The following is a 19133-nucleotide window of genomic DNA, read 5'->3' on the forward strand; positions in this document are numbered from 1 at the left end:
AGGGCTGAGGTTGCAGAAGTCCTTGTCCCATCTCTGCATTCACCACACTAGGGGGAATCAGCACTCCACATTTCTCCCCGGAGCAGCCACACATCCAGGAGCTCTGAGCTGGCCCAAAACTCTGCCGCCCTCATCTCCCCTCAGCCATAGCTACAGAGGAACAAAGAATACTTTATTGAGACTGCTGGACCCAGACAAGCCTCCAGCCACATCTGCATAATATCCCCTCATGGAATGCCACCATCACTCAGAGAGAGGAGCAGGAACCAGCCTGCCTGGCCCCAGGACCTGCCTCTACTGCTGGTCTTTTACTTCACCAGAGCTCAGGCTCGAAGGTTTCACAGCTGCTCGAGATGAGTCAAAGCTTTCTCCTTAGTGAGGGGCTGGGTGGACAGTACGCTTGAGATGCAGGAGCACATTGGTAAGTGCCATGGTCACGCTGAACAGCAGGATGCTCCCCCCTCCATCCATGGCTCTTCAATGTCCTGGGCACAGACTGAGAGACTTACCCATAAAGGAACAACTCTTAATCAAGAACCCAAACAACTGGATCACACGCAGATTACAATGCACAGAGAATCTTTTAGGCCAGGGATGCTTTAAAAAAATCAGTTTATTTTACCTCACAAATGATAAATAATTTGTTTTTAAAAAATCATTTCAAGTGTGTTTTACTTCATGTTGCAATATTAAAATACCTTTCCCTTCTCCCCTCTTAAGTGATCAATACAAAAATAATTGTGACCAAATTTTTTTTTTTGTCAAAAATTCCTGTATTTTAGGCAAAAAGGCACATTGTGAAGGCTTTTCACCAGAAAGTACGGGGGTTCACAATGACCCCAACAGACTCTCTCCCCTCCCTACTTGTTCTAACTTGAGTGGAAGAGGACACATGAACCAGGCAGCACTCCTGCAGTGCTTTTTGTCTGATGCCCTCCAGGTATATACCAGGGCCAAGGTCAGCTTCAGTGTCATCCCTGTTTTATGTACAGGGGAAACCAAGGCACAGCAAAGCAGTACAATAATCTAAGAGCTTCTTGTGAATAGTTGGCAGAGTAGGACATAAAACTGGGCGTAGATCTAGAATGCTGTCTTCTTCAAAACAACAGCATGAACCCACCTAGGATCATCCTCTCCCCTTGCAACCACAATGTTATGATGATAGTCACAAGTCTCTAGACGTTTCTTTCTTAGTGGGAGAGTCACAGGACCAACACAAAAAGTTGGGCCTTCACTAGTCTAAACAGGGATTAATAAGAGCCCTAATTATGAACCCTTTAGGGGCAAAAGTCATTCCTGGGATATATCCCCCCATTGTATCTTCTAGCTGCGGGAAGAATATAACAGTCAGTCGGACACTAGAAAAAGCTACAGGCAGGCTCTTGCTTTGGGTGGGCTTCGTACCTTCCTTGGTCAGGGTATGTGGTCCCATAAATCAGCTGTTTTCCCATTGGGAAATGCTGTTGTGTCACCAGGAGGTGAAGTCAGTGAAGGGGCTTCTTCCGTGGCAGAGATGTTTGACAACCAAGGTCATCAAGACCATTTCTCTCCCTGCCCTGACCACTCATCAGGATGCTCAAGGCTGATAACTGATCAGTGCTGCCCCTTTTCACATCTGCTAACTCCAGAGCAGGACAAAACACACCCCTCCCGGTGCTTCATCCCAGAAACCTGCATCTTCTGCTTCTTCCAGGAAGCCGGATCTCCCGGCAGCTGGCAGGAGAGCATCAACAGGTGGTGAGCTGAGCCCATTTATCACAGTATGAGGCAGCGTCATGTGGGGAGGGAGTCACAGGGGGCCAGAAGGAAAGGCACACATGCAGAGCTCTCCTGGTACAAGGCACTGCTGTGAACCGTATTCCCTCCTTGGAGCAGCCAGCTCCAGGAGGCCCTTAGCATCATAAATGTGGCAGGAGGCAGATGAGCTGCCCCTTGAAAAGGTCTGGCCTGGCTCTGCTAGGTCTCCTCATCCCAGAGACATAGCTGCTTCTGCGGCACATAGTAATCGAAGGTGTAGCCCTTCTGGCAGCTGCGGATGCCACATTTGTAAGAAGAAACCTTGCCCCCAGCATCACGACTCTTACAGTACTTCAGCATGCATGGGTACCACTCGATGCTCAGGGAGTAGCTGCAAATGCAGGGTTTCCAGCGGTCTGCACACAGCTTACATCGCTGCAGGTCAGGGAGGTCAGATGTCTGTGGCAGGACCTCGAACATGGAGCCATCCACCCCTGCGGGAGAAAGCGGAGAGACGTTGCTCAAGGCGCTGCTGAAAGGCAAGGCCAAAGGAGAGAGCCACCGAAGCAATCGCTGCTCTCTCTGCAGTCTCCAGGACAGTTGAGGAGAACGAGGTTAGACAGAGTGTGTTTCCAGGGCTGCTTGGGCACGAGTCTGAACAGGAACCATGGGAGAAGAAAGGACCATAGGGAAAATAAGCCAAAAGATACACAGAGTGCGCAAACAACATATTTCTTCTGGGGTGATGGACCAGGTTAAAGGTTACATTGAAAATACCTGCCTAATTAGGTTCTTGAGGAGAGCACCACTGAAAGAAGTCACGTACACTAACAAATAGGACTAGTGCAATGTGTACCGCTTGCTTGCGGGTCACGTGCCTTATCCACCGGCGAAAGAGAAGCCAAAGTGATCTCTGATGATCACCAGAAATCTGGCAGGAGAGATCACAGCAGAGAGCCAACTTGCTGACAGGAGCAGTTCCATTGAAGCCGAAGGAAACTTACCTTTCTCCAGCCAAAATTTGACATCTTCTTCTCGGGTGTAAATTGCTTCTTTGGCCTCTGCACAGACATTGTGGATGTGAGAGCTGAGCTGGGCCCCCTTGCTGAAGTTGACAGCTACATCCATGCTGAGATGCTCCAGGCCCCGCACCTCCTCAGCCTGCCGCACTGTCCTGGGATTTTTCTGCAGAGGATGAAATAATGAAAACTTGAATCCTGCTTGCAACAAGTTATTCCTTATAGTACATGACGATTTCACACCAACATAAGATGATGTGTAAAGGGATGTTCCTCTGTAAATGCACCTGCATCCTATCTGGATGGAAGACACTTAAAAAACTTCTTGTTGATGCTGAAACCGATGATAGTTTACCACTGCTCTGATTTGCCTGTGATTGTTTCTCAATGCTTTATCATGATGAATGGTCCCAAATCAGTGCTTAGTTCATTGGGTAATATAAGGCAAGGATTTTCATGGTGATCGCTCCAGCCATCCACTTACCCTTTGACACACAATAGGCTGGACTAAATCATGCCTCCTTCTAGTTCATTAGTAGATCAGGATCAATACTATTGATGAACCTAGTTTAACACCGAGTGCCTCAAGCAGGAGGGGTGGTCAAAGGCGGGTCTAACAGCTGAACCACTGGGCAGCTGCCTGGGAAGGGTATCAAGGGAGGACAGCTCTAGGAAACCCTGGATGGCCTGGAGGATGGAGCCAGCGCTGAAGCCAGCTGCAGGGTGCCTCTTACCTGCCGCAGCTTTGCCATAGACTCGCTGGGGATGATCTCGTTGCGGTGAAGCCGTGTGACGAAGCAGAGCGCTTGGAACTGGCTCTGGCCCCTCTCCAGCTCCCCTAGGATTAAGGCACGGAAGATCTTCACCTCCTGACAAAGACATAAATAAGCAGGGTGAGAGTCACAGATCTCTGGCATCAGTGGGGTGAACCGAGAATCAGGGTCAAAGAGAAAGGCTCCAGCTAAAAGAACAAAGTCAAAGGTCTCATACTTCAGCTACCTGAGCATAGGGGTGTAGTCCCAGGTTCAATCCCACCCAAAGGCCTACAGCATAATAACTGGTGTCTGTAAAGAAGTAAACATTTTTGCAGTCCCACTGTGGCAAGGAGAAATTGCTGCAAAGTCACATCCCACGTCCATGGCTTCCTCAAACAACAGCTGGGGGTTTCTGTCCTTTACCGCAGGGAGGCAAGCCTCCATGGAGTTTCATTTTGTTTTGTTAAACAAGTATCACATAGCCATTATCTCCATGCATTACTTTGGGTAAGCAGTCCCAAATTTCCTCTGCTGCCTTCCCTCACTTGCTTCTGAGCAACTGGTATCCTGGAGAACAATTTATTCATTTCTGAACCCAACAGCATGTAGAACAGAAATGGAAATCAAATTGTTAAAGCCAAGAGGAACCCTTTATGATCAGCTGCAGCTGACCACCTTTTCTGCCAAGGTCAATAATTTTGGCATTTTATATAGATAGCTTCTGACATGGACTGTAGTCCATCTCCAAAACCAGCTTGGAAACCAGTTGTAATTACCTTCACGCAGACTCACAGAATACCTTGTTCAATAGCAAGACCTCCCTATATCCTGTTCTGCTGTAAATCAGCACTGATTTCTAGGCAGGTATCAATTCATGTGGCTTCTGGCTTCAGGGGCACTTGTACCCTCTGTGGGAATCCACCATCCCCTGTCTCGGTGTCAGACCATACTACTACAAGGGCTACGCAGATGGATCGGAACAGTGCCTCCTCCTCAATATGAACAACAATTATTGCCTTCTGGCACCCACCCGCAGCCATCGCTCTTAAGTGTCCTCCACAGAGAACTGCACAGATATTGGTGGCTAGGGACCAGCAAGCAAAAGCTATGCCAAGCTGCTAAGATTATCCCTCTCCTCCTGAGCTATTCCCGCTGCACGGCTCATAAGCTCAGCTTCTTCCAAACCACCTTCTGCCCCAAGAAGAAGGGAGCCTTTCTCTTTTCTACAAGCTTTAGCAGTGTCCATGCTGAGTTTTTTCTGCAGACGAGCTCATACAGCCCAGTATTTATTCCCTGCCTTCTCTTCCATGTCCAGAAGAGAAAAGAGTATGCATTTCAGTGCACATCTGGACAGCTGAAAGAACAGCTGCACTCCGGGATGTGTTTCTCTCCCCAGGACAGGAGAAAGGATTTTACTGGGTGCATTTGTTGACTGAAAACTCACCACAAGAACAGGACATCAAGGAGGTTTGGGAAGAAAGAGATACCAAAAATGCTTGTGAAATCACTATGGAATAATTATTTTTTGACAGCTTTAATGGGGAGAATTCCCACTGAGACACTGGCACCACTGGAACGACCCATATTCACATCCACTTTTCGTCCAGCTGCATTCTTCTGCTGTGAGCTCCCATGCTGTGCAAGGCCCAAGGATGAGTGGACTAAAACTAGTAGCTGACCCTGGCATATTCTTCAGCTGCAGATTTAATTTTAATTCACTTTGAACAATCAGCATTCAGTCTGGAAAAAGCAAACAGGGATAGCTGTATTTTGCACTTGGGCCAAAACCCTCTATAGGCAGGAGATTAAAAACAGTGCAGTACTTCCCAGGTTGGAGGCAATTTTTGTAAAACGAGAACATGCTGAGCAACTGATTAATGCTTCTCATCTGCCTATTTAAGAATTAGCCTTCAGATACCCAACTCTCTCTCTTTCCTCCTCACGACTGATGTGTATGAGAGGTGCACAACTCTCACTGCTCCTAGCAAATAGTCCAGAGCTCCCAACCGTTCCCACACAGCTGCAGGTCCCTCACTCTGCCTCCACAGTCCAGAGCCCAGCTGCACCCGCAGAGTCCACGTAACCTCAGGCAAAGATTCCTGCAAAAATCATCATTGAAAGAGCTCGTTGGTAGGGGAGGGAAGGAGGGAAAGAAAGAGGAAGGTGTTCTTGCAGTGGAGGAGGTACAGCTGCAGTGGAAAAGAGCAAGAGGGAAGACAGTAAAGATAAATGGAGTGGGGTCCCACTGCATGACCCATCCTCTCCTCCGGCCGTGCCTTTCTGAGAAAGGAGAATCTGGGAGCGATCTCCCTCGCGTCTCCCCACTCCTGCCCCCGGGCACAAACCCAGCCGGCCCTCTGCTCCCCGCCTGCCTGCTGCGGCCCCTTCCAGCTGAATCGGAGGGGCTCTGTGCCTGGCTGCCCGGACGGGTACATTAGACAGCAAAGCCAGATCTTTATCAAAGTCAGCCGTCCCACCAGCCCTGCTGACGCTGCTGCCTGCCGGAGCTGCCATGCTCAACGCCTGCGACCCCCCCAACGCTGGGCTTGGGTCCCCCAGAGAGGGGGGCAGTTCTCCTCCTCCTCCTCCCTGCATCCCCAGTGCTTATGGCCCACATCCCTCTCCCAGCTCTGCCTCACTCTAAAGGAAGCAACTCTACCACCAAAAGGGCTCCGGTGCTGCCTGCACTCTAGGTGTTCGGCACTCTTCAGTGCCCCCTCCCATGTCAGGGACTTTCATCACGTTTGTTGATACCAAGGGAGGTGCACTGGGAAAGACCGGAAGAGCCCAGGTTTGCTGGCACTGAGAGAAACCCACCTCTACCTGGCTCCAAGCAAACCCAAAGCGACCCTTACTGTGGGTTTCAGAGCAAGGCTAAAACTGTGCTGCACGCTGGCCCGTTTTCTGGGAGACATGCACCCTGCGGTGGCCACTCTCTCCAGACCAAAAAGTCGGTCTTCTCCCCAGCCCTGCCTCACCGCTCTGCCTCGAAGCCTCGCCTGGCTTCCCCAGCCTCCTGCCCTGCCTACGCAACCTCAGGCGGAGCAAGAACCGAAGCCTGTCACATCAAAAATATGTCACGTTTCTCACGCGGAAAGTCACTGAAGTTTTTCCTCTTCAGAGAGCGCCTTTCCCTCCCCAGCCACCTCGCCCCTTTCCCACCAGCAGCAGGAGGGTGAATCAGCGCCAAGGTGGGTACCCAGCCAAGGCAACAAATGGCACCTTTAATTCTGAGTTTCCGCAAAATTTCCCAGCAGGGAACAAGTCCCAGCAGAACATCGCCTTTGCAATGCGGGGACTCTCCGGATGAACTCATCACGGGGGCGGTGAGAACCTTTGGCCCTGCCCCGCACTCATGTGGCGCATACAGTTACAGCTATTGTGTAGGTCTGGACGACAAACGCTTGGTGCAACAGAGAACAACCAGTTCTGCAGCCGTGCTTTATCCACGGCACTGGAGGTAACCGCAGCTTCGGCTTTCGCAGCGAGGGGAAAGCAGCTCCTCTTTCCTAAAGGCAGAAAGGAAATCAGTGCGCTGAGCTCCCAACAGCCCAGGTTGCCTGCGCCTACCGAAAGGACTTCCAGCAAAGAACTAGCCTGCAAGGAGGAGCGGGGGAATCATCGAACTCCTTCCCTCCTCACGCTGTCCTCAGCCAGCTCCTCCAGGGACTGTCATCTGGGGTGTGAGAACAATTCAACCTCCATTTCTAGGGTTTATCCAGTAGAGACTTACAAGCCTGTGTGGTCTAGATCTGAGCCCAGCATCTCGACTTCACGTTGAGTGGAGCAAACCAGTTCCCAGGGAAATAAATTACTTCAATGCCTTCCTCCCTACAACCCATTCAGCTTTCCTGCCAAGTTTTTCTCCCCCAAGGACATCAGTGCTGCTGTGGGACCCACTCTCATCTTTGCTGTCGCATGCCTGCTCAGAGCGGGGGGTACATGCAAGGGGGACGCGCTGCTCAGGGCACTGGGTAACACCGGCTCCCCCAGGCCCGATCCCTTACCCTGTCAGCAGCCTTTGCTGTGGTCAGGTCCCTGCCTGCACTGCCCTGGGGGAACAGCTAGAGCTGGCCAGAAAGTCGTTGTGCTTGTAGAACATAGAGAATGTGTTATTGCATCCACACTAGGGATCCAGCCAGCTGAGTTACCCTGGCCGGCTGAGGATTATGGTTTTTAACCCCTCTCCTACTGGAAATGGCTAGAATAGAGACACTTTGGTGCACTGCCTCGTATACTCAAGTACCTATCTATAAAGACAAATTAAGGATGTGCTGGGAGAGAGAGAAAAAAAGCACATTTTCAGAAGCAATAAGGTTTGACTCCGATTCTTACAAGCACCGAGGAGCCAGAAATCCCCACAATGCTCTGAGATGCCTAGAAAAACATCCTCATGCTCAACACCCACAACCTGAGGGATGCCTAAAAGTAAGTGTCAGAGTCCACTTTTGAAACTGCATCCTACCTAACAAGTGCTTTCCCCAAAGCTGTGGAGGGAGCAAAGGGCAGCTCTGGCATAAGGCAGGAGTTCAGCCCTCCAGCCCTGTGCTCAGCTCAGCAGCCGTCACGCTGCCTTTGCGTGCGGTACAGCTGCCATCTACCCACACCTGACTGATCCGGTCAAGAGAGCGTTTTTAGGTACCTCACTACAACTCAGGGTAACAAACACCCCCACGTTTTAATGAGCCCACCCCAGCCCCTCTACCCTACCAGAGGGTACTGAAGGATCCTTTTATATTTTTGGTATCTCTGAGGAGAAAAGACTGCTTTCCAAATTACACAGATACCATATTTGGACAGATGCTTTCCTTATCACCTGGTCATTTAGCACCTAACACAATGGACACCTGGCCTAAGGAAATCCTCAAAGCACACCCCAGACTATCACATAACATCAACTTTATTAACAAGGAAACCGAAAGAACTGGCAAGCACAAGCATTAAAATGCCATTACTCAAGCTTTCTCCCTTGTGTTTCCTACACAACTTTTCCAGCAATCAAAACGAAAAAGAAACTTCTCTATATCTTTGTGCTGACCTTGGAATAAAACCACCCACTTTGTTCTCAGGCCACTGTTTAACAACTGGCAAGATCATGCTATTCAAGTTAGATACAACATTTAGGGTTGCTGTTGCCCCTCACTCTTTTTTTGCAACACATTTTATGCCTGACAGTACTACACAGGAAAAGAAGTGTTTTCATCACATTCTTTCAAACTGCAATAAAAGAAACAGTCTTCACTACTGCATTGCCCAGAAAACATCAAGTTGCAGTTTGGACTCCCACTGACCAGTTTGTGCTGCACTAGACAATAAGAAAAAAAACCCTGGTGTGCGCTGAGGACGTGACTCCTTCAGATTCAGCTCTGGAGGGGCGGCAGGAGTAGAAGAGAAATGAAAATTCCACCTTGGTGGAAGACCCAACCACTGCTCAAGTCCAACTCACCATCTACCACTGTCAGAGCAGAGAAATGAACCATGATCTCATATAACTCCTTTCTTCTCCAAACCCTGGTCTAGCAGCAACTCCTTGTCAGCAAAGAAAAAAAAAAAAAAAAATCTGCTTTTGGACTAACCCCCTGCAGTTTAAGCCAGAGAAGTGGAAAAATCATTTGTGCAAAAACCCCAGCGTCCTGGCCACAGCATGAAGGCAGAATCTAGCTTGGAAGAGCCAGATCAACAACCCCAGCTGCTTTTACCAAGGCTGAGAGCCTCAAGACCGTCTCTCTGGAGAGAAGAAGTTGTGTAATGTTAGAGAGATGAGCAGCAGAGCAGAACAGGGAAATGCCTCATGCAGCCAGGACAACAGGTCAGAAGGGGAAGCCTGGCCAGGCAGCTGCCTGCTCACATCATTACTTACTGCACCACAAATTCATCTCCTCAGTCCTTTATCTCTTTCTAGCTTTTTTCAGCTATTTTCCAGCAAAGCCATAAAACAGAGAGCGCCAGTACCCAACTGGTCTAAAGCTGAAGATTAGGAAGGGACTTCTGCAAGTCTGATGCTTGCAAGGCCTTCCAGGGATCATCTCCTGTGTATTTCCAGCAGGAGCTGAGGGGATGCATGGAGCTAAGGATTTAACATACTGAAGTCAAGACATCTTCAGACAACACATCTTGAGAAGCAGCTCAATTATAACATGGACAAGAGCGACAGAAGAGCTAACATACACTCTATTCTAGATGAGATTTGAGAGCAAGCTTCCCTCAAGGAAAGATGAAGGAAGTGAAAAATGCTGAAACTATCAACAGCTCAGGACACCAGAACTCCCCAGATGACATCCCAGGCTCTCAAAGGACCTACCTAGAAGGTCTCTAATGAGCGTGGATTTCCTTTAGCCAGGAATACACTGTGGTAGGCAAGTTTGCAAACTCCAAGCTTAGAAGCCCTCCCTCCCTTAACTTCCCTAGTGTGCTGTATCTTCTTGGATTTTTTTTTATGGGACTGCTTCCCTGCAGGTGTGCTGGAGTACACTGAGCACGCCATCACATCCAAAATCACCATGGCTTCTACTAGCACCTCAGAGAGAGGTGGGCTTGACCCTGCACCCTCCAGATGGAAGAAGGCCATCTGAGAGGCTCACAAGGAGACCAGGGCCAAAAAGCACAGCTGAAAGTGGAAGAGGCAGCAGAACAATCCCTGGCAGAAGGCTCCAAGGTTCACAACAGGTTGGAACACAACACCTTCCTATCTCATGGGTTTGAGCTTCTTCCTGCCACAAACCAAAGTCCACCTGAGCAAACACTCTGAACGGAGGGCTGGAAAAAGGTAACACTGCCATGCCACCCACACAACAGCAAACAGCTCTTCTCCATGCAATAGAGATTTTGCTGCATCCAGCCAGGCTTGGCACGCTCTGAAGAATGCCACACTGGCCCAGAAGCTACCGTCTCCTGCTGAGAAGCGTGGGATCTTGGGCTTGAGCTCAGTAAGCATCACCTCCCTGCAGAGAGGCCACCACTCACGTGCTGGGCAGGGAGGAAAGGCTCCCCTTACGGGAGGGCAGTTGTCAGTCCCACAGTCAGACACTTCCCACACCACAAACTCACACACACACGCTCCCGAAGACAGCAGGAGTCTGCCTCAGGAACTAACTGCCCCACACGCACCGTGGCGAGAGACGTCCTAGAGATACAGCAGAGCATGAACACCCCCATCCAGGAGTCTGGAACCTGTGCTTTCCCCAGCTCACGGACTCTCCCGCCTGGCCCTGCTCCGTACCCAGCTGCTGCTGAGCCTGCCACGCAGAAAAAGCGTGCTACTCACAACTCAGCACAGAGAAACAGTGCTGCTAGGGTCGGCTGGGTGCGGGGGAGGCTTTGCCACCCATCCCACTGGGACCTTTACCGCCTACCTCCACCCCAGAGGCAGCCCAGGTTACAGGTGTAACACCGCCGGGGACAGCAGCCTGCCTAAACAGCTCGGAGCTACGCATACGGGTGGGAACTGCTCCGCAGAGCCTGCAAACAAAGACCCCGACGCACGCGAAAGGACCCTCCGCTCCTCGGAGGCAGTTCTGGCTCCTGGACCCCCCCGCCGGGCTTTTCCCACGCTCCGAGTGGGTCCCGGGTCCGGGGGAACCTCGTGTACCGATGCCAGCAGCGCTCAGCCCGCAGAAAACCCGCGCCGGAGCCCTCGGCCCGCTCCTCCGGCTCAGCCCGCCCGCGGACCCGCCAGGTGCGCCGGGCCGGAGCTGCCGCGCTGCGGTCCGCCACCTCCTCCGGCCCAGCCGGGAACGGCCGCGGGACACCGGGAGCCGCAAAACCCGCCGCGGGCGATCCCACCGCTGCGCTCCCCGGGGCCGGGGGGGGACCGCGGGAGGGGACGGGCTCTCAGCGCACGCCTCCCCCTCGGGGAAGGCAGAGCATCCCTGCCAGGGAGCGCGGACCCCGCATCCCCCGGGGCTCGCTGGGGACGCCCCCGCGGGGGGAGAGGGGGGCGCGGCAGCCGCAGCCCTACCTGTCTGAAGTCGGCGGTGAGGGTGACCAGGGCGCCGTCGGCCGTGCGCAGCTCCAGGCTGATGCAGTCGGAGCCGCTGTCGGCCTGCAGGCTCTCCTCCGTCACCTGCCCGCCGGGCAGCCGCACCCGCACCCGCAGCTCGGCCCTGGCCGCCGGGCCGGGCGCGCCGGGCAGCGGGGCCAGCGCCAGCCACAGCAGCGCGGGCAGCGCCGGCAGCCGGCGGCCGCGCATCCCCCCCCGTCCCGTCCCGTCCCGTCCCCGCCGGGCTCAGGGCAGGGCGGGCATGGGGCGCGGGCGCTGCGGAGCGGCGGCGTGGGGAGGTGCCCCCCCGCGGCCCCGGCCCCGGCCCCGCTGGGCTGGCTCGGCGCGCCGCCCGCTCGCCCTTTTCATTCAAGCCCTCGGCGGGCTCTTCCCTCGCCCCCCGCCCGTCACTTCCTTCCCCCGGCCCAGGGACCGGCCCCGCCGAGGCAGCGCGCCGCCCCGCCGTTAAAGGGCCAGCGCCGGGCCGGCTCCCTCCCCGGCCGCGTCCCCGCGCCCTCCTGCCGGCGGGAGGATGGAGAGCGGCGTCGCCTCCCGCCGGCTCTCCGCCACGCGCCCTGCGCGCCTCACTTCTTTCGGTCTTGCTTTTTCCCCTGGGGATACACACCTATCTACAAACGGCGGCTGGAAAGGAGGCGGGAGGGCAGCGCGAAGAGCAAAGCCCGGCTCTCCCCGCCGCACAAACACACACAGGGAGTCCCCTAACCGTGTGGTTGCTGTGAACCAAGCGACATTTACAGCGTGGCTCGGGCTGCCCTGGCAGCGCGCCGTCACATCCCCTTGCGAGGCACGCTGGATGCGTTCCTGCCCCCGAGGATGTAGCGCGGGCCGCCCGAGCTGCTTTTTCCCAGGCACTGGGGACCTGGGTCTCTTCAGACTCGGCAGTTCACACTCAAAAAGCTCCCGCTCTGCCCTTCACCCACCCAGTCCTGCAATCACTTCCAGATGGGCAGATGCTCATGAAGGGCCCCTTTGATTTCAAAAGGTCTCTCTGCAAACACAAAGGTCACTGTGGCAGCAGGATCAGGGCCTCAGAAAAAGAGCTTTGCAAGGAGAAGGACAGAAATAAATAGGAAACCCCATTTAAATCCACACTTCCAGGCAAAGAGACCACTCTTATCCAAGTAGCGCTTTTTGTGGGACCTCACACAAGTTTTAACCCTCAACTTTCATAGCCTCCCTCAAACAAATTGTCCCCTTGAAATACTTCTCAGGACAATAGCAGTGCTAAAAATAAAAGCTCAGGAGAAGAAAAAGTTAAGAAGCGCAAACAGGGGAGAAAAGAAATGGCTCAGCTCAGATACAAAGAGAGAGGGAGGGCCCACAAGGTAGAAACCTACAGGAAGACGGTTCCTGGTGACAAAAGCTGCAAAGCAGAAGGCCCCACTCACAGTGTATTTATTCAGAGGAGATTATGCAAAAACACAGGAGGACCCCAGCAGGGGCTGGAAGGAAACATGCCACGAGGTCAGTGGGCGCAAATAACCCTTGGAAGACTTCCAGTCCAAAGGGCCATACTCGCTTCTCCACCCAAATTGGGAGTCAACTTCCCCATTGCACTAGGGTTGCTTTGTGTCCATCAGCTTGCAACTGAGCCCCGAGCACTAGAGCACAGCGTGGTCCTGTGCCCGTGCTGGAGGATAAAGGACAAAGGGAGATAAGGCTCCGCTCCCTGCGGCTCTACACGTTTGTGGGAACACGCTCTCCCAGCTGCAGCTCTGAGCAGTGCCCACTGGGTACCTGCATCCCGAGGCATGAGAGGTATTTCAGGACTGTTCTTCACTGTGCTGCTTACTCCAAGCCAACTTTGCTGGCTAAAGGGTATCATTTTTCTCCCAGTACCTCCTAAAGCAAAGGAAATCAGAAAGCAGGCTGAGGGCTCTTCCCGAGGCTCAGCACCTTGCCAGGAATGCTGTAGTCCTGCAGATTGCGATTCGAGCAGGGCATGACTGAACCTTGAATCTGACCTGGGAACGGTAGGTTTGATCCCAGTCCCAAAATGAACGGACACAGACAAGAAATACTGGAGGGTGGGAAGGGCATCCAAAACACTGGCAGGCAACAGAATTAAAGAGCAAGTGGCTCTTTAGCAGATAGCAGAGAACAGAAAAATAACCAGGGAGCAGAGGAGAGAACTTCGCTGAGATTTGAAAGAGACTGAAAGCTGACGAGCAAAAGGGACAGGCACTGCTGGTCAGCATGCCAGCAAGAGACACTGGAACAGGTTAGTGGTGGGTGGAGAATTACTGAAGAGCAAGTACAGCTCAAACACTTTGGGACAGGTCTGAGTGGCCAAACCGATATTTTACTGGTGTCAATCAGCCTCTTTGACCTTTGCTGTTTGCCAATATGGGACAGCTCTTCATACATGTAATCTCTTTTCCGAACTGTAAGAAAGGTGAAACATGCCTTACAGTTCAGTGTTCCCATTGCAGGATCAGTTGCCGAGTTGCATTTAGTTTTACTAAATATTAACGGGCCAAGAGTTTCTGGTATATGTGCGCACTGCAGTCTTTTTCCTGGGAGGAAATTTCCATTAAAATACCTCAGCCGTATTTGAGAACAAGGTTAAAGAAAAAAATATGCTGTTAAGAGAAAACATTCTCCACTGTGCTTTGTTGTGAAGTTCCAGCAGGGCAGTGCTGGGAGCAGGGGATTACAATCTGACATGGGGTTTGCCTTGGTGCCTTAGATGCACCCTTTGTCATCCCTGGGGAAAACCACTAATATTTGGCCAAGCTACAAATCCTCATTCCCTCTTCCTCACCTCAAAACTTCATTACAGCAGCTCAGCGTCACATTGGCGCCTTGGAAAACCAGGAAGGGATCAGTGTCCACTAAGACCTGGATTCAAACACAACCCTTTCTGGTAAAAACTTAGAGCCTTAGCAGGCAAGGGAAAAAATAGAAGCAGAGAGTGTGAGAAGTCCTATAGCATCCCACACAAGGCTCTGTGGGTAAACTGCTTGCAAGAGCCCTCTCTTCCCTGCATGCAAATTTACCAGGCAAACAAAAATGTTTGCAGCCACCTTGTCTTCACCACTTACCACCCACTTGCTGTTGCATGCATGTTGTCAAGCTGGATGATGCATAAATACCCGCACCATCCTCTCCCTTCATCTATTCCAGGAAAACATCTGCCCTGTTGCGCGTGCGTCATCATTCCCCCCACCGAAAAAAATCTTTTCCCCCCCCTTAGTCCAAAACCAGACTGCTGCAGCTCTCTCTCATGCAGTCTAGGATGGTTCCTGCCCAGCCCCCCAAACACAGGAGCATTTAAGACCAAAGAGAACGAAGGCCCTTTCCCCTTGCTGCTTCACCCCAATGTGAGTAATCAGTCAATACTCTAGAGGCCATTAGCATCTGAAGTTTACCCTCCCATGGAGGAGAGAGCAATAATTACTGCTACTTTCTCATCAACTTACAGTAAGACTCTGTGGCCAGCTTTCTTATTATGAGCATAAACCCAAGGTATTTAAAACACCACCACAACAGTACCACCAATACATCAAAGAGTGAGGATGTTTGTTGTAAATGAGCTGCTTATTCTAAGAAACACTCTTGGTAACTCAGTGGGGAACTGGGCTGCGCAAGGCTGGGCAGTGGGGAAGAGCAGCTTGCTCCTCTGAAGAAAACCTTCTCTTCCGAAGAAAACTGCTCTGCTGCCAGCAACTCCTCTGCATCCCTCGTCTTGGGGGGGGGGGGGGGGGGGGGGGGGCAAGTGACACACCTCCTCCCATCCTCTGCAGCAGAACGGCAGGAAGAAAGCAAGCCCTGCCTGTGGCGGGTGACTGGAGGGCTGCAGGGGGCTTTCACGCAGGTACAGCACCACAACTCTCCAGATCTCAGCTGATCTCAGTCCCACACAACTCTGCTGTTGCAGAAACAAGCTTTACCATCGCCAGCGTGGTTCCCCTCAGACTGCTGAATCAACAACCACAGCGGTTCCCAAGAAGCTCTAGGTCCTCCAAGTTTTCTTTGCTTCAAAAAGGCCTCTGGTTTGCCATTTCAAGTTGCCTTCGCCTCTAGCATCACGCACCCTGTTGCGCGGAAATTCAGCAAGCTAGGGAGCCTCAGCCACGAAGCAGCTGGGAAGCCCTGGCTCTCAGGGGAGGCACACATCCAGGCAGGGCTCCCTCGCAAGGTCTGTTCCATACCTAACCGCTGGGGCCCCGAGAGCAATGACAAGCCTTAAATGTCCAGCCTCAGCCCTCCCCCTGCACCCCCTCTGCCCTAGCTCCCCTGCTCCTCTTAAGCTAAGACTCTGGTCCCCAGCCCTTACCTGAGCTCCACTGCAGGTTGGATCTCTTCAGCTTGACTTGTCTCCTCACCATCACCCTGGACCTGACTTACCTCACACCTGCCTGATGCTCACTGGACAGTTGGCTGAACGAGTTATCCCCGCAAAGCTCTGCTCGCCCTGCCCAGGACTGTGCGCGTGTTAGCAAGGATGCAGCTCATCTTCTCCAGTAGGGCAGCCCCTTTCTGGGTGCTCCACACAGCCAGCTCAGGGGAGAGTAGGGGGGCCTGGGCATGGCTTAAATGGAGCTGCAGGGCCAGTAGGAAGAGAATGTGTGGGCTGTGGCCCGGGTGAGGCTCATTGGGGCAATTAGTGCCTGCTGGTGTGCTCAGGGCCCTGACACCAAGTCTTTTCCAAGCCAGGGCTCAGACAAAGCACTCATGTCAAGCCACATTTCCTTCAAGGTGATTTATTGGGCTGTGTCTAATGAACTGTATGTACACAACACCATTGCACTTGCTTGGTTAAGGCATGCAGGAGATGGATGGAGCAAACAGGAAAGCTAGTGCATACACCTGTTTTGTCAATGCCAGAGGTTTAAGACTAGATTATGCTCACTTAGACCAGGATCACCCCCAAACTGCAATGGGAAGAAACAAGATCCTGGCCCTGCTGAAGCTGGGAAGCATAATGTGTTCTTGGATGGAGGTAGAACAGGGGCTTGAGAAGGTTTCCCCATGCTCCTGGGGCAACGTGTTTTTCTGGGAGCTACTCACAGCTCTGCAGGTCCCTTCTGCAGCACTTTCAGCAGGAAAAACACTGCACAGCTAGCTCATCTCAGAAGCTGCAGAACTGAGCAGAACCCCAGGAAACATCCCACCACGGCAGCCTCAGGCCTTGTGCCCTGATCAGACTGCTAATCCAACCAGCAGATCCCACGAGCCATCCTCTCTCCCAGCCTCCGCCGGGCAGCTTGCCTGTGGTTTACCAAGGCTTTGCGTCCCCTGCCCTGGCCTCACCAGGTTTACTGCCCTCGCTGGACTGAGGAGAGCTCTGCGTGCACGTACTGAGAGCCAGGCAGACTTCTCCTTCCAGCACTTGGGCTAACTGGTTGCACAGACAGAGTTCAGGGCAGTAACGCGAAGGCCAGGGGAAGGAAAACCAGACTTTGGTTGTGCTCTGAAAACCCACTCAGCAGTTGTCCAGAACAGCCCGAGAGATCTAATCTTCAAGATGAAAATCAACCAAGAACAAGCTTTTGCTGCCTGTTCAGTCCCTGAGTTTCTCATCTTATTTACACTGGTGTTAATCTCAACTAAAGTTGGTGTAACAGAGGTCAGGGATCAGACCCAAATGCTCTGCCTTGATCTCTTTAATCTTCCATCCTTCATTTTCATGCCAAACTCTCCTTTTAAAGCTACATGAAAGAATCATCAGTGCTTTTTGAAGGATTCAATCAGGGCAACTATTTTGGAGATCTAAACACATAACCCTCAGCTTTTTACTAATGTTCACAGCACCGCAGAACTAATACAGCTCTGGGAGAGTTAATTGGATCTTTTTTTTCACTCTCGCAGTCCCCCAACTTGTTGACTAAATCCCAGCTATTATCAGGAATATTACTACAGAGGACCTATGGCTTGATCTGAAGCTCTGGGAAAGGATTTGTGTTGTGGTGTTCAGTCGAGATCTTACTGTTACAGAAGGGAATCAGGCTTCAAGTCATTTTTCATTAATTAAAAACTATTCAGCATCCCTTTTGAGTGTTCCCTGCTGCTACTCCTGAATGCCCTCCTTTTCTCGGCAATTATATAAACCAAGCTTCTGAATGGTATTTAAAACCAGCTTTACTGTCTTAAAACAATGCCTAGCATCTTCTATCTCTGACCTGTTTACCACCCTATTCTCTGTCCTGGACAATTAAGAGGTTGAGGAGTACAGCAGCCCAGCTGTAATTAAATGAACAAGCCCCAGTGGCAGAGCACCGTGAGGTTAACTGAGTACTCAACCTCCATAGCTGATGCATTTCTCATTCAGAGATGCTTATGTCCTGATTAGATGCACGTTAATTGAGATATCGTGTTCATTTATACAGAGGCTGGATGCAGCTGCAAGGCCGATGAGAAAGGCAGAGGAAGGGGGGAGGAGAGCAGTCGGAGTGGTTCTTGGAGTGTGCAGGAGGGGTTCTGCCCCTTTTCTCCTGGGTAAATTCATGGGAAGAGACCCAAGAGCGTGAGCCTGCTCCTGCCGTGGTCTGTGTGACATGGTTCACAGCTAGTGTTGAATAGGGAAATACCACAAAAATAATACCCTTGAAACCACACCATGAAATACAGGTGAGGATCCCTCCCAGGGGACCTGTGGCCCTAAGAGAGGAATCATGAACCATGGGAGCCCATGGGAACCATCCAGTAACAGCAGTCAAGATGTGGGCTCTCCTTCCTTGGAAAGGCCACGAGAGCTGGAAGGATCACGTGGAAAAGCCTGGTCTGGGTGAAGGAGAGATTTCAGAGTTCACGCTGATGGTGTAGATTTGAGAGCTACTAGGAAATACTTGGAAATATTCCTTGTGGCCAACACTGTCCTACAGCTCCTTACACGAGTGCTGCTTTTGTGAAGCAGGCTCATGACTAAGCATTGGCTGCAGAAGACACCTCTTGGTGGGGGCCAAAATACATCACACTGGAATAGGAGAGCAGGATTTAGTAGTTCTTGTGGGTCAGTCCTTCTCTTTCGCTGAAGATTCGGGCCAGCTTCTGTCCTCTGCTGGGGGCAGAGTAGAAGTTGTACCTGAAGAGTGAAATTCACGTGCCTTTTGTGTTTAGCTGGTCTGTGGCAGGGCAGGCTTGGTGCCCCTTACTTTCTCCTGCTCCAGCCTTTTTCTGTCCCATTCACGCAACTCTGCTTCTTCCCTTAACATCTGGATTCAACTATCACACAGCAGGCTTTCTGTAACACATTCCTTGTCTCTCTCACTGCTTCATGCCTCGTAGGGTTTGTCCCGTTCACAGAGGGAATAAACACAAAGAGGAGGGGGAGGTCAGAGAGAGACAAAGACAGGGCAGGACGAAGGCATTGGTAGGTGAAAAACTTTTCTCTTTTCCTTTCCCGGACCCAGCTCTTGGCCTGGTTGACGTGGGCTCCCAAATGCTGCACAGTCACAGGAATCCCATTCAAACCCACTGCAAAAGTCTTCTGAAACTGTCCCATGAAAGCTGCCCTGCAGTAACCACAGTGAGCAGAAGGGAAACCTTCCTGCCGTTTCCAGGGATGGGGAGCACGTGCAACCCTCCGCACTGCTGACGGGCTGTTCTTTGGTTGGCAGGTATCTTGCACAGCGGAGCCCCGGGCACCCTGACACTACAGCTGTGTGAGTGGCATGTCTC

At 52.0% G+C, this 19133-nt stretch overlaps 1 protein-coding gene across 1 annotated transcript; it reads right to left on the bottom strand.

Annotated features, from left to right (window-relative positions):
- Positions 1–606: 606 nt before the first annotated feature.
- Positions 607–11781, bottom strand: OAF (out at first homolog). The gene is made up of 4 exons (XM_082493937.1): positions 11469–11781; positions 3491–3625; positions 2742–2922; positions 607–2231 (listed from the first exon to the last, which is right to left on the bottom strand). Exons 1-4 carry the CDS (start codon positions 11697–11699, stop codon positions 1957–1959), a joined length of 822 nt encoding a protein of 273 aa, XP_082350063.1. The 5' UTR covers positions 11700–11781; the 3' UTR covers positions 607–1956.
- Positions 11782–19133: the final 7352 nt, after the last annotated feature.

This window comes from Vanellus vanellus (assembly GCF_965231255.1).
Source record: "Vanellus vanellus genome assembly, chromosome: 21".
In the NCBI taxonomy this organism is placed as follows: domain Eukaryota; kingdom Metazoa; phylum Chordata; class Aves; order Charadriiformes; family Charadriidae; genus Vanellus; species Vanellus vanellus.

Excerpts from the sequence above, each read along its gene's own strand:
- OAF (XM_082493937.1), bottom strand. The coding sequence starts at position 11,699 with ATGCGCGGCCGCCGGCTGCCGGCGCTGCCCGCGCTGCTGTGGCTGGCG. Across the intron at positions 3,626-11,468 it reads TCACCGCCGACTTCAGACAG|GAGGTGAAGATCTTCCGTGC; the intron begins GTAGGGCTGCGG and ends TGTCTTTGTCAG. Across the intron at positions 2,923-3,490 it reads CTATGGCAAAGCTGCGGCAG|AAAAATCCCAGGACAGTGCG; the intron begins GTAAGAGGCACC and ends CATCCTCTGCAG.